The sequence below is a fragment of the Mauremys reevesii genome, linkage group 21 (assembly GCF_016161935.1).
Source record: "Mauremys reevesii isolate NIE-2019 linkage group 21, ASM1616193v1, whole genome shotgun sequence".
Taxonomy (NCBI): domain Eukaryota; kingdom Metazoa; phylum Chordata; order Testudines; family Geoemydidae; genus Mauremys; species Mauremys reevesii.
In genome coordinates this window covers 21888022-21902157 of record NC_052643.1, presented here as the reverse complement: position 1 = coordinate 21902157, position 14136 = coordinate 21888022, and the positions used below count along the sequence as shown (strand labels likewise).

The following is a 14136-nucleotide window of genomic DNA, read 5'->3' as shown; positions in this document are numbered from 1 at the left end:
TATCAAAATAATCTGTTGACTTCAGCCAAAAGTACTAAGTATTGTGGACTTTGTTTTAGTGAAGAACATTCTCCTGCCTTGCATGTCTTGATTTTTCCCAGAATTCAGATAAATGATCCTCTGTGTTGTTTGAACAGGAAGCAATGCAATGTGTAGAGGAGTTGAATGCACAAAGTCTGCTGCCCATTTTTGTGCGAGTCGGAGTGGAGTCTACTCTCGAGAGGAGTCAGATCACCAGGGATCACATGGGCCAGTTACTATATCAGTTGGTGCAGTCAGAAAAGCTAAGCAAACAGGACTTCTTCAAGGGGTTGGTATTCTGCCATATGAACACTTTAATTAGATCTCTAATTCCTTTTTGTGTTAATTTCAAAAACATACTCTTTGTGTTGGGGGATACCCCCTTCCCAGCTTCCTGTGAGATCAACAGTATCCTACAAGTATCCTTGGTGAAAGAGGATTTATGTTTGCCCATTGAGGAGGCTCGTATAACTGGGGGTAAGAGGTGTGTTAAATCAATATTTGAGTGAAATTAATATTTGCGAAAGGTGCCATATTGGCAGCTCTTTGAACTAAAAAGTCCCCCCCATGTCCCCAGAATGGATGGATTCACATGACATGACAACAGGCACACTCACTGCATGCCCCCGCCAGTGACTCTCTCTGATTATGGGGACCAAATCAAATGTAGTGTATGGCCATGCAGTTATGCTGCTGGTGATGTGCATACCTGTCCTCTAGGAATTGAAGATATGCCACCTCATTGGTCATTGAACAGGTGTTAGATTGTCACATGGTAACTGCATCCAGACCACACTGACCTAGCCTAGATTTGAACCTGTTGCACAAAAGTAAAACGAACCATGTATCCCAATAAGAGTCCCCTAAACCAGCCAGTACACCCCAGGGATCATAATGTAATGATTAAACGAGGAATAACTAAGAAAGTAATGCTCTAACTATGAGAGAAGAAATTAATGTTTTCACATATTAAACTTTAGTGTCTGTAGCCAATTCATGGTGCTTTTATTTGAAAGGTTGCCATATCACACTGCTATTGACTGCTTAATGATGACAGCGTCAGCAAATCCATCACTGACAGTGAGTTTTGACATGGAAAAAATCTAAAAACTGATGCAGAAGGATTACATAACCTGAGTTTATCAATAGACTTGGAAGGCCCTTTTGCTTCTATGACTAGTGGAGGCCAGATAGATCATAGAGTAGAAACATTTGGTCCCTAAGTATAATGTTTGGTAAGTACACCTTCCAAGTAAATGGCTTGCTGCTGGACAAGATGAACATTCACTTTGGAAACACATAACTGTCATCAAAACACAAAACTAACATAATAGGCTTTATGATACTTAGTTAAAATCTGTTGTTCCAGGTAAGCTAGGATAAGAAATACTTATACAAGGGTTTAAATTGTGTGTGTGTGTGTGTGTGTGTGTGTGCGTTCACGTGCAGTGACTTACAGATTCAGGATTATTCACATTGAGTCTGGTCTTCAGACCAGAAGAAGAGCTGTGTATCTTGAAAGCTTGTCTCTTTCACCAACAGATGTTAGTCCAGTAAAAGGTATTACCTCACCCACCCTGTCTCTCTAATATCCTGGGACCAACACAGCTACCACAACTCTGTAAACTACAATTTATCACACTTCACTTGATATTGATAAGGAGTTACTGTGCCCAAAGAAGTGGACTGTTGGTGATGTGTTAGGATGTGTGGTATTCCTGGGGGGGACAGAAGGGCGAGGAACCAAATGAATGCACTAGAGATAACCGAATGAGGATGGAGAGCCAGACAGTCAGTGGACATACAGCAGAATTGCTAAAGACTTGCTATGCTGTTCAGCCAAGACATGTCACCATGCGATTCAGGGCCATGGTCTGAGAAAAGATCATAGCACAAAATCTAAACTAATTTCAACTCTAGTGCGAAGTTCTCTGCATGACGGGAAATAAACAGCCAAATTACTGGCAAACCCATGATGAACCAGTACCAGAAGACTTAATAAAGAAACAGGCATATGAGACAGCAGCTCAGAAACCATCCCTGAAACCAGTGAACAAGAAAAAGAGAATTCATCGGAAACCATTTAAAATGGATACCACAAGACTATTGAAGGTTCCTGGGAACCAATGAATCAGTGTGAATTTTCTGATAGAGAAGCATTTATAATCCACCAGGTAAAAAGTGAGTGCCTGGTACCACTGATGAAACATGAAGCTGGTTCATTGATCATTTGTCATTGTGCTTTTGGAAGGCCACATTCCGGTTTATTGACTGTTTTCTTGTGTTATGTTTTAGACACCAGACTTAATCAAACATTGTTCCGTTGACAATCTTATACCATATTTTCTGTGTCCTCCCACATGTCAAATTCTGTTTTTTAGAGGTTTTGTATTTAAAAAAGAAAACGCTTTTTATCCTTACAGATGTCAGGACTGTTAATGAGCAGCTCATTATTGGGTAATGGGAGTTTTAAAAATTGTTTTCCTGTATGTTTTGACTACCACCTTCCATGGCACTCCAGTTACATGGAGGGAATTTCCTTTTGCACGTACTTCCAGTGCTTCAGCATTTCCAAGAGGTAATCATGCTACACAATAACCTGGAGAGGATTGCATGGTATAGCATTGGGCTTTTTAAAAAAATCAAAAGTATATAATGCAGAGTGGATTTACTTGGCAGAAAAAAAATCACTGAGATTGGAATTGGATTTAATATTTGGAGTTTCTCCTTTCTTTCAAAGGTTTTCAGACACCTTGGAGCTGGCAGATGATATGGCCATTGATATACCACATATTTGGTTGTATCTAGCTGAATTGGTGACCCCCATGTTAAAAGAAGGAGGAATCTCTATGAGAGAACTTACAATGTAAGCAATGCTATTTCAGTGACCATCATGCCTAAACTAGCCTGATTATGCTATAACATCTAAGCAGCATGACTTCTGTCAGTTGACTAGACAGGAATAATATGAAACTCAGATGTGAGAGTCAATGTGAGACCTTGTGAGAGGTGTTCCAGAAATCAAATTTGCATTAATATGGAAGCTCTGATGGTACAGGCGCTTGCTATTGTCAGGGCCGGCTCCAGGGGTTTTGCCGCCCCAAGCAGCCAAAAAAAAAAAAAAAAAAAAGGCCGCAATCGCAATCTGCGGCAATTCAGCGGGAGGTCCTTCGCTCCGACCGGGAGTGAGGGACCCTCTGCTGAATTGCCGCCAAATAGCTGGACATGCCGCCGCTCTCCGACGTGGCCGCCCCAAGCACCTGCTTGCTAAGCTGGTGCCTGGAGTCGGCCCTGGCTGTTGTGCAGTCTTTCTTCTTCTTCTTTTTTTTTTTTTTTTTAAACGCTATCTACCAATCCTCTTCAGTCCCAGTTTTTTTCTAGCTGATTTAAAAACAACCTAAAGTTGTAGGACCAGAGTGACTCAGGGAAATATTAAGGCCCTGATCTTTTAAGGGGATGTGACCTCTGCCTTCATTTTCTGAAGATACAGTTTTTCACCTGTGATAATTGTGCCTAGAATTAATTACCACTTAGAGATCTACCTGATTACTATTAACCAGGAGCACAAAGCTACACCCACAAAAATGGAAACCCATTTTCCAAAATCAGACCATTACTATATTTTTATCATTATCATCTTCAATCACATTTATATTGCAGCAGCACAGATAGGCCAACCAGGCTTGGGCCCTGTTATTGTAGCACTATACTAATATCTAGAAAGCGACAGTTCCCTGCTCCAAAGAGCTTAGGGACAGGTTTTTAAAGGTACTTGGGCATCTAACTCCTATTGAAATCAAGGACCTGCATACGTTTAAAATCTAGGCCTTACAATCTACAAGTACAGACCAAATCCTCATCCCATCAAAATAAGTAGATTTGGCCCTATGTAAAAAAAAGGTATAAAGGTGTTTTAATTGTTCATGCGCAGTTTTTTTAAGTTTTAGTCTAATATGGGCCCAATTCTGCATCAGTGAAGTTGATCAGAGCTTTAACATTAACTTCAGTGGGAGCAAGATGAGATCCCATATACAGAGCAGAATTTAAAGCTGTGCAGTTTTCTGCATCAGCTTGATCCCCACCTCTGTCTTGCCCTGAATCAAGAGCTGCTTTTCACAACAGTATAACTTGTCTGGGACAATAAAAGATTATAATAAAAGTATTTATTTCTGTTCCATTTCAGAGAATTTAGCAAACCTTTACTTCCTGTGGGAAGAGCTGGGGTCTTGCTTTCTGAAATATTGCACCTTCTATGCAAACAAATGGTAAGTATGCTGGGATATAACTTATAAATTGTGTTGGGTGCAGAAAATAAATGATCATGCATAAAGACAATGTGCTCATATTCCCAACATTTTGGGTATAGGTGAACCTGTGTGAATAACATAAGAAACCTGTCTTTCCTCCCCCAAATTTCAAACCAAGCCTCATCAGAATCCAAAAAGTTGGGTTACGATTTTCTTATCACATTTCCCTTTTGTAGGTACCTCTGTACCTGGCTTCTTCCAGAAGCTGGAGTGCTGAAATATTGCAAGAGAGCCATTCTCAAGGTATTTCTGGGATGATCAGAAACAAGAAGTACTGGCAATCACGCAAAAGAGCCTGTTCTTGCAGACCTGAGAGGTTCTGGGAATTCGGATAAGCTTCAGATGGCCATTCAGACTTCTGGATGTTTATCCAAACTAAACTTGCAAACTCTTGAGATTGACCTGTCTCTAGTCCAGGGATAGAGATACCTGTTCACCATGTAACTTTTAAAGCTCTTTTGCACATTTTCACAGTTGTCTTTACAGACACCTTGATAGTTTCCCTGTAAGTGTATCATATTTTTAAAATTTTATTTCTAAGGTCAGGCTAAATCATTCACTTTGTGTAGTCTTATACATTAAACCCTGTAAAATTCAGCACCTCCTTTTTAAAGTATGCGTTCAAATGAGGTCAGTTGTTCCAGAAGCTTTTCCATGCAACAGCTCCTTCGTGTATCTAGAAGCTTATCTTTTATTTTTTTAAATTAGTAATTTGCTGCTTGTTTGGACTGTGGTTTGCCATTTTCTCTATATCATGGGAGAAGAGCAGGGAGAGGAGCCATGATCTTGTGGTTAAAGCACAGCCTACAGTCAGAAGATCTGGGTTCTATTTCTAGCTCTGCCTAAAGTCAGGCATCCAACACCATATTTAGTCACCTAAATCTGAGGTGTGAGTCACAGAAATACTGAGCACAAGCAGCTCCCACTGACTATAATCTGCCTCTGAAAATCAGGCCACATTTATCTTGAAGTCTAACATTAAACACTCAATAATCCATTTGTAAAATTAGGATAATAATACCTTACCAAACATGTGTTATGAGGCTTAATTCGTTAATATTTGCAAAGAATTTTGAGATTCTTGGGTGGAAGGCACTAAAGAAGAGCTTATTACTATCACTATCTTCAATATTGTTTATTCTATATATCAACATTTTGGGGAATTCTAAAAGGTCAGGCATGAAGTCTACTAGACTGTCAGATGCAGAAGGTTGTGCCACATATGGTTGTAAAGGTAATTTTCCATAGATTTACAATGAATTGTAGAATTTAAACTGTGACCTTGAGGATTGATCTCCATACAGAAGATATCCATGTAAACATGATTTTTCTAAAGTAGACATGCTCTAACTTTATTTACTTAGAGGGATAGAAAAATAAGTAATTTCTTACTAAGGCACAGGAAGTCAGTGGCAGAACTAGGAGTAGAACCCAGGTCATTTGAGTCCCAATTCTGTATCATGTCCACTGGACCACACTTTTACATATGGTCACTTTATTGTAGATGATCTTTGGTCATGTTGTTGCAAACTCCATATATCACATCAAGCCAGCCATATTTATTACACAACATTGTGGCATCTGAGCATCTTACAAGATACAACATTTACCTGTAAAAGGTAGGATACTATATCTAATTTCTCCAGCACAGGCTTTCTGGAAGTTTTCACATCATGGTTAGGCATATTTTTTATGGCTAAATGATTATTTATTTCTCTTTATGCAGCAGCACCATTCCAGCCTGTTTAAGCTACTGTGCTTTTCTCTTCAGATTTAAAAAATGAACAAATTGCTTTGTGTTTTAGAGCCATAAGAAAGTAGGAGCCTTATGGAGGGAGGCTGGCCTCAGTTGGAAGGACTACTTATCTGAAGGGGAGGATGTACATACCTTTCTCATGGAGCACGTGAGTTGATAGCAAGTTTCTGCTGGAGAAGAGCCCTGTGAGGTGTATTTGTAAGATACATTTAGCCCATTGGTTTGTATTTTATTTTTACTTTGAGTCCTAGTTGTTCATTTCAGTTCCATCCCTAAATATTGTCAAAATGAGGTACTCCAGTTATTCAGATTATGTTTAGGCAGTACATTTGGTGGAAGACACCAAAGGAACGCTTGAAAGTGATGTGGGTGATTAAATAATGGCACTCTTCCCTTGAGTCAGTAATGAAACAGTGGCCCAGCCTGATTTTAGAGAGTACTGTGCTACTGGAAATGCAATGTAAAACCAAGATCTGAGAACAAGTGATCATTATAGATTCTATGTCACATTTTGCAAAAATAGTGTTTTAGCTTTAGCTGCCTGATAGGGCTTTCAATTAATCGCAGTTAACTCATGCGATTAACTCAAAAAAATTAATTGTGATTTAAAAAATTAATCTTAGTTTTAATCGCACTGTTAAACAATAGAATACCAATTTAAATTTATTAAATATTTGTGGATGTTTTTCTACATTTTGAAATATATTGATTTTAATTACAACAGAATACAAAGGTTTGAGAATACAAAGTGTATGGTGCTCACTTTATATTATCATTTTTATTACAAATATTTGCACTGTAAAAATGATTTAAAATAGTATTTTTCAATTCAATTCATACAAATACTGTAGTGCAATCTCTATCATGAAAGTGCAACTTACAAATGTAGATTTTTGTTGTTGCATAACTGCATTCAAAAACAGTGTAAAACTTCAGAGCCTACAATCCACTCAGTACTACTTCTTGTTCAGCCAATTGCTAAGATAAACAAGTTTGTTTACATTTACGGGAGATAATGCTGCTTCTTATTTAGTGTCACCAGACAGTGAAAACAGGTGGCCGCATGGCACTTTTGTAGCCGGCATTGCAAGATATTTACTACTGGATATGCTAAACATTCATATGCCCCCTTCATGCTTCGGACACCATTCCAGAGAACATGCTTCTACGCTGGCAATGCTCGTTAAAAAAATTATGCATTAATTAAATTTGTGACTGAACTCCTTGGGGGGATAATTGTATGTCTCCTGCTTTGTTTTACCCGCATCTGCCATACACTTCATGTTATAGCAGTCTTGATGACCCAGCACGTTGTTCGTTTTAAGATTTGACAAAATGCAAAGAAGATACCAGTGTGAGATATCTAAAAATAGCTACAGCACTTGACACAAGGTTTAAAAATCTGAAGTGCTTTCCAAAAGATGTGATGCATGCTTTCAGAAATCTTAAAAAAGCAGTACCCTGATGGGGAAACTACAGAACCCAAACCACCAAAAAAGAAAATCAACCTTCTGCTGGTGGCATCTGACTCAGATAATGAAAATGAACATGGGTCAGTCCGCACTGCTTTGAATCATTATCCAGCAGAACCCATCACATGAATGCATGTCCTCCGGAATGGTGTTCGAAGCATGAAGGGTCATATGAATCTTTACCATATCTGGAACCTAAATATATTGCGACACTGGCTACAACAGTGCCATGCGAACGCCTGTTCTCACTTTTAGGTGACATTGTAATATAATTAATAAAATAATAATAATAGGAGACATACCAATCTCCTAGAACTGGAAGGGACCTTGAAAGGTCATCAAGTCCAGCCCCCTGCCTTCACTAGCAGGACCAGTTTTTGCCCCAGATCCCTAAGTGGCCTCCTCAAGGATTGAACTCACAACCCTGGGTTTAGCAGGCCAATGCTCAAACCACTGAGCTATCCCTCCCCCATCTGCTCAGCCCTGCAAAGGGCTGGCCCAGGACAGGATTGTCCTTGACATGTGGGGGAGTTCAGCTCACTATCAGCAGACTATATTTCAAGTTACAAGCCAGACAACTCCCATAATCTGTGTTCTAGTCTGAGCTCTTCTCTAGTCTGGCGTGGATCACATCCAGATGGTCAAGGCTGCTATTGAAAGGGTTTCTCTTCTCATCCCACTAGCAGGGAGTCCTAGTGAGCGTTATCTGACTCACAGGCAAAGCTATAAGCTGTTTAAAACAAGGGCCTCCTGCAAAGGGGTGATTTTACTGTCCACTAGACAGTGTGACTGACATGAGTCATCACATTCCCCAACAACAAGCGTCCTTCATTTACAGCCAGTGTTGGCAACTGAGCTGCTTTGAGAGTCTCACTTTAATACGCAAATGTCTACAGTTTTGTCAGTGCTTGATGTAAGAAATGATAAGTGAAGAGACCCAAGAACCTTGCAGGCACGTCTGATACAACCACAGATACAATTAAAAAAACAAACAATTCTCTCAACTCTATAAATATTACAAAAAAAATAACAAAAGATGAATGTAAAATTGTATGAATGTGTAGCTGTGTTCAGTATGTGGTGCTGAAATAGTGTTAGGCTTTTCTATCTAACAGGAACATGCAACAAACAATTGTACAATAACGTATATTTGTGTTTCTAAAGGATATATTTGAGCTTTGTATTTAGGATTGTGTTCATTGTTCTCTAAACCACATTCTGATATCATTTTGGGAATGCACATAATTTTAATGTATTTTAACATATTTATTACATTGGTTCTACCATGAAAAATATATATATATATTATTATTATTGTAAACAAGAAGTGGACAACTTTATCTCCTGCAAATGTAAACAAACTTGTTTGTCTGAGCAATTGGCTGAACAAGAAGTAGGACTGAGTGGACTTGTAGGCTCTGAAGTTTTACATTATTTTGTTTTTGAATGCAGTTATTTTTTGTCCATAATTCTACATTTATAAGTTCAGCTTTCATGATAAAGAGATTGCACTAAGTACTTGTATCAGGTGAATTGAAAAATACTATTTATTTTGGTTTTTACAGTGCAAATATTTGTAATAAAAATAAATATAAAGTAAGCACTGTACATTTTGTATACTGTGTTGTAATTGAAATCAATCTATTTGAAAATGTAGAAAACATCCAAAATATTTAAATAAATTATATTCATAGAATCATAGACTCTCAGGGTTGGAAGGGACCCCAGGAGGTCATCTAGTCCAACCCCCTGCTCAAAGCAGGACCAAACCCAACTAAATCATCCCAGCCAGGGCTTTGTCAAGCCTGACCTTAAAAACCTCTAAGGAAGGAGATTCCACCACCTCCCTAGGTAACCCATTCCAGTGCTTCACCACCCTACTAGTGAAAAAGTTTTTCCTAATGTCCAACCTAAACCTCCCCCTCTGCAACTTGAGACCATTACTCCTTGTTCTGTCATCTTCTACCACTGAGAACAGTCTAGATCCATCCTCTTTGGAACCCACTTTCAGGTAGTTGAAAGCAGCTATCAAATCCCCCCTCATTCTTCTCTTCTGCAGGCTAAACAATCTCAGTTCCCTCAGCCTCGCCTCATAAGTCATGTGCTCCAGCCCCCTAATCATTTTTGTTGCCCTCCGCTGGACTCTCTCCAATTTATCCACATCCTTCTTGTAGTGTGGGGCCCAAAACTGGACACAGTACTCCAAATGAGGCCTCACCAGTGCTGAATAGAGGGGAATGATCACATCCCTCGATCTGCTGGAAATGCCCCTACTTATACAACCCAAAATGCCATTAGCCTTCTTGGCAACAAGGGCACACTGTTAACTCATATTCAGCTTTTCATCCACCGTAACCCCTAGGTCCCTTTCTGCAGAACTGCTGCCCAGCCATTCGGTCCCTAGTCTATAGCAGTGCATGGGATTCTTCTGTCCTAAATGCAGGACTCTGCACTTTCTATTCTATTCTATTCTATTATTGTGTAACAGCATGATTAATTGCAATTAATTTTTTAATCACTTCACAGCCCTCCTTTGTGATCAACTTCTAAATCTGGTATTTGCATTCTGGCTCCCTGTAGTTTCAATTAGACAATGTATATGTCTTCATTTCATGGGTTAAAGTGGAGTGGAGTGTTGCACTGTGCCACTTTTTTCCTCAAAGGTGGCTGCATTTCCTTGCTGGATGAAGTGATCCCTCAGAATAAATTGTACATCAGTGTGTTGTGTGTAAATTGCTCTGATTCTTTTAAATTAAAGGTAAGACATACGTTATTATAATGATAAAACAGAATAAAGTGTTGCTTGTTCTTTTGCCTTAGTATGATCCAGTGTAGAAAAGCATATTTAATCATTTCTCATAACTTCTAATGTTGCAGAAGTTGGACTTCACAGTGTCTGACTGTTCCAGTTCCTCAGAAGCACTTTCAGAGGAAGAACTCTCTGCTGACGAACTGAACAAACAGCTAGAAAAACTCATTATTGAGGACAAGGCGAATGATGAACAAATCTTTGATTGGGTAGAGGTATACAGACTGTTTTCACCGTACCTGTGCATTAACCATCTTTATAAACATTATCCCAGCCAGCAGGATCACCTCTCTCTTTTTCCACCTCTTTGTTTTGCTACCCTGCACTGCCCACCCCAGTCTGATATTGGCTCTTCAGGAATAATATAGCCAAGTGCTAATCACTAAATCTAGTCACTGTCACATAATAACGCCTCTGTTGCTGCATGGCTTCCCGTTGTGGTTAGATGTTGATAGATGTTAAGGGTTAACATAATGAAGCATTAAAATAATTAATTTATTGGATTTATTTAAAGTAAAGTTTTTACCTTGTTTTCTGTTTGTTGTTTTGTTTGTTTTTTAATTGCTTTATTTTTTGGAGGTTTTTGTAAAAACTATAACTTTTAACTTTTTTTAAAAAGAGAGAAAGAGCAGAAGTGAGGAGAGGCAGGGAAAGGGAGGGTTAGAACAACCTAGGAAAGTAGGGAAACCTGAGTCAAGAGAGATTAAGAGAGATTTGCTAGCAGTCCAGCACGTGCATACCTTATTAAACTTTCTGGGGTTAAGGGAGTTTCCTAGCTTGTGACTAACTGTCATGTTAGGTTGCGATTTATACAGAGGACAGCTTGCTTACTTACCAGATTAGTGGTCAGAGTCACCAGTGTAGTTAGATGTTAATAGATGTTTGGTTGCATGTGTGTGTTTCCTCTGTGTGATATCCCAGCCCTGTGCAAACAGCTGGCACGGCAGACCTGAAGCAAACCACCCAATGACCACAAAATCTGTTAAGGAACAAAAGCACCCAGCCAGGTTTATTGTTGACGAAGCACGGTATTAGTATCCCGCAGACTCTACCAGACCACTAATACATGTATACCCGTAACAATGGATCAGCTCAGTAAACGGTGGGACTAACGTGACTAGTTATCATCCATCACCTTGTATATGATGTTTTGATCAAAACATCTCTGTTACGTACTGTCATCCTGACCTTATCTTTAGGAGGGGTCAGTGTGTTCCTGTTATCCTTGGGGAATGTTTTTGTATCATTCTCAATATCGGAATGTTCTGGTACCACTTGATATCGGGATGTGTTTGTGTGAGTACTCTGTGACTAGCACTTCTTAGGAATGTGTATTTTTGCAATATCAACCCTGTTCTTGCCAGATTCTGTCAGCGGGTCCTGCCTCATACCAGGCCTCTGATTCAAGGGCTTATGTCTCAGGCGCTCTTCCTACTATGCCAGTCTCCAGGGAACCAAGCAGAAGTGTTCATAACCAGTTCATCTCCGGACAAGGCATATAGTATTTGTACCGTTGACCACTCTGCATCCTTCAGTTCACAGAGATTGTTAAATTTCCATAAAGCATCCCCCCTATGGCCTGACATCTTAAGCACTTCCCCAGTATACGCTTTGGAACCGTAAGAGTCAGTACAGTTACAGTAGAAAATGGCCATTTCAATTTTATCTCCATTCTAAGCACAGGGGAGCAAGATATAGATATGGCTGTAAAATCAGCATTTGCCTAGAGATAAAGAATATAATTTGCAAGAAGAAAATGTTAACTTCTGTAAAGTTACCTTATTTTTTTGTCTGCATCCTTATTTTGAAGGTTAACACATTATCTGATAATGACCTGTTCAAATGTATAATTTTGTGAAAACATGTTTTCAATTAGTAATAACATTTTAAACCAGATATGCTATAGCAGTTACTTTTCCAAGTATGGGGTGAAATTGGTTGGTTTTCTTCCTGACATTATCTGTGCCCCATTATGAGATTGTATGGCCTCCCATGCAACAGTGGAATTCTTTGCAAACAGTTACCCACTGGCAATGCATGTGTGTGCCACGCTCTGTTCCAGTATTTTAGAATGAAGGGTATAAAAGTCTGCACCCACCCATTGACTCTTCTCTAACTCTGGGCACATCCTTTAAACCAGATTTTAACCTCTATGTCTGAAATGATGCTAAACTGGATTTGTCCTATTGGTATAATAGGCATCATGGAAACTTGGTGGAATGACGATAATCAATGAGACACAGTGATAGCAGAGTACAAAATATAGAGAAATGACAGAGTAGGTCATGCTGGTGGGGGAGTGGCACTATATGTGAAAGAATGCAGAGAGTCAAATATAGTAAAAATCTTAAATGAATCAAACTGTCCCATAGAATCTTTATGGCTAGAAATACCATATTTCTATAATGAGAGTATACCAGTAGGAATATACAGTAACTCCTGACTTGACATTGTAGTTATGTTCCTGAAAAATACGACTTTAAGTGAAACGATATTAAGCAAATCCAATTTCCCCATAAGAATTAATGTAAACAGCGGGGGTTAGGTTCATGGGAATTTTTTTTTTGCCAGACAAAAGGCATTATATACATTTTAAACAATTTTAAACAAGTAATAATTTAATACAAGTATAAGTTTTAAACAATTTTAAAGAAACAATTTAATACTACAATCATCACTTCTGAGTATGAAGCTTGGTTGAGGTGATGGACTCAGAAAGTGGAAGAGGATGGATTGTCTGGCTGCTCCTCTTGCTGTTCTTGCAAGCACAGGCACTGACTTGGGCAGGGGGCTCAACCCTCGGCCCATCCACTCCACCCCTTCCCCCAAGTCCCCACCCTTGACCTGCCTCTTCCCCCCCCACCTCTCCCTTTACTTCACATGCTGCGTCCCTGCTCCTCCCCTCCCTTCTGAATGCTGCAAGCCAGCTGATTGCTGCAGGCAAGAGGGAGGGGGAGCCTGCACGCCGAGTCCTCGCGCCTCCCTTCTGCCTCCTACACATCGCAAGCCAGCTGATTGCCATGGGCAGGAGGAGGGGGAAGGCACTGATCCGCGGGGTCTGCCAGCGGGTGGGAGGCGCTGTGGGGGCAGGGGGCATAGGGAGGCTGCCAGCTGTGGAGAAAGGCAGCCAAACAACGTAGTAGTGGAGCATTGCACAACTTTATATGAGCATGTTCCCTAATTGTTCAGCAACGAAACAACGTTAACCGGGACGGCTTTAAGTGAGGAGTTACTGTACTACCGACCACCTGACACGGATGGTGATGGTGAAATGCTCGAGATTAGATATTCTACAAAGGCAGAAAACGCAATAATAATGGGGGATTTCAGCTATCCTCATATAGTCTGGGTATATGTCACCTCAGGAAGGGGTGCAGAAATAAAATCTCTAGACACCATAAATGACTACCTCTTGCAGCAGCTTGCCCTGGAACCCAGAAGGGGAGAGGCAATTCTTGATTTGGTCCTAAGTGAAGCACAAGACCTGGTCCGAGAGGTACAGATAGCTGAATCACTCGGTAAAAGCAATCACAGTATAGATTTAACATCCTTGTAGGGGGGAGTATGCCAAAGAAAACCACCACACTAGTGTTTAATTTCAAATAGGGGAACTACACAAAAATGAGGAAACTGGTTAAATGGAAATTAAAAGGAACAGTCACAAGAGTGTAATGCCTGCAAATCGCAAAGAGAGACTATTGAAAAACCACTGTAACAGAGGCTCAAACTAAAGGTAACCCCCCCCCCCCTGAATTCTACCATGGCTAAACA

The 14136-nt window shown here is 39.9% G+C and overlaps 1 protein-coding gene across 13 annotated transcripts in view; it reads left to right on the top strand.

The window, feature by feature from the left end:
* Positions 1-14136, top strand: part of EIF4G3 (eukaryotic translation initiation factor 4 gamma 3) — a 466091-nt gene that overhangs the window by 434541 nt on the left and 17414 nt on the right. For all 13 annotated transcript variants that reach the window (XM_039509520.1, XM_039509526.1, XM_039509519.1 and 10 more), the window contains 5 exons: positions 138-310; positions 2762-2887; positions 4205-4286; positions 6134-6232; positions 10434-10580. In XM_039509520.1, coding sequence (XP_039365454.1) covers positions 138-310; positions 2762-2887; positions 4205-4286; positions 6134-6232; positions 10434-10580 — 627 coding nt within the window. The remainder of the gene's footprint in view (positions 1-137; positions 311-2761; positions 2888-4204; positions 4287-6133; positions 6233-10433; positions 10581-14136) is intronic.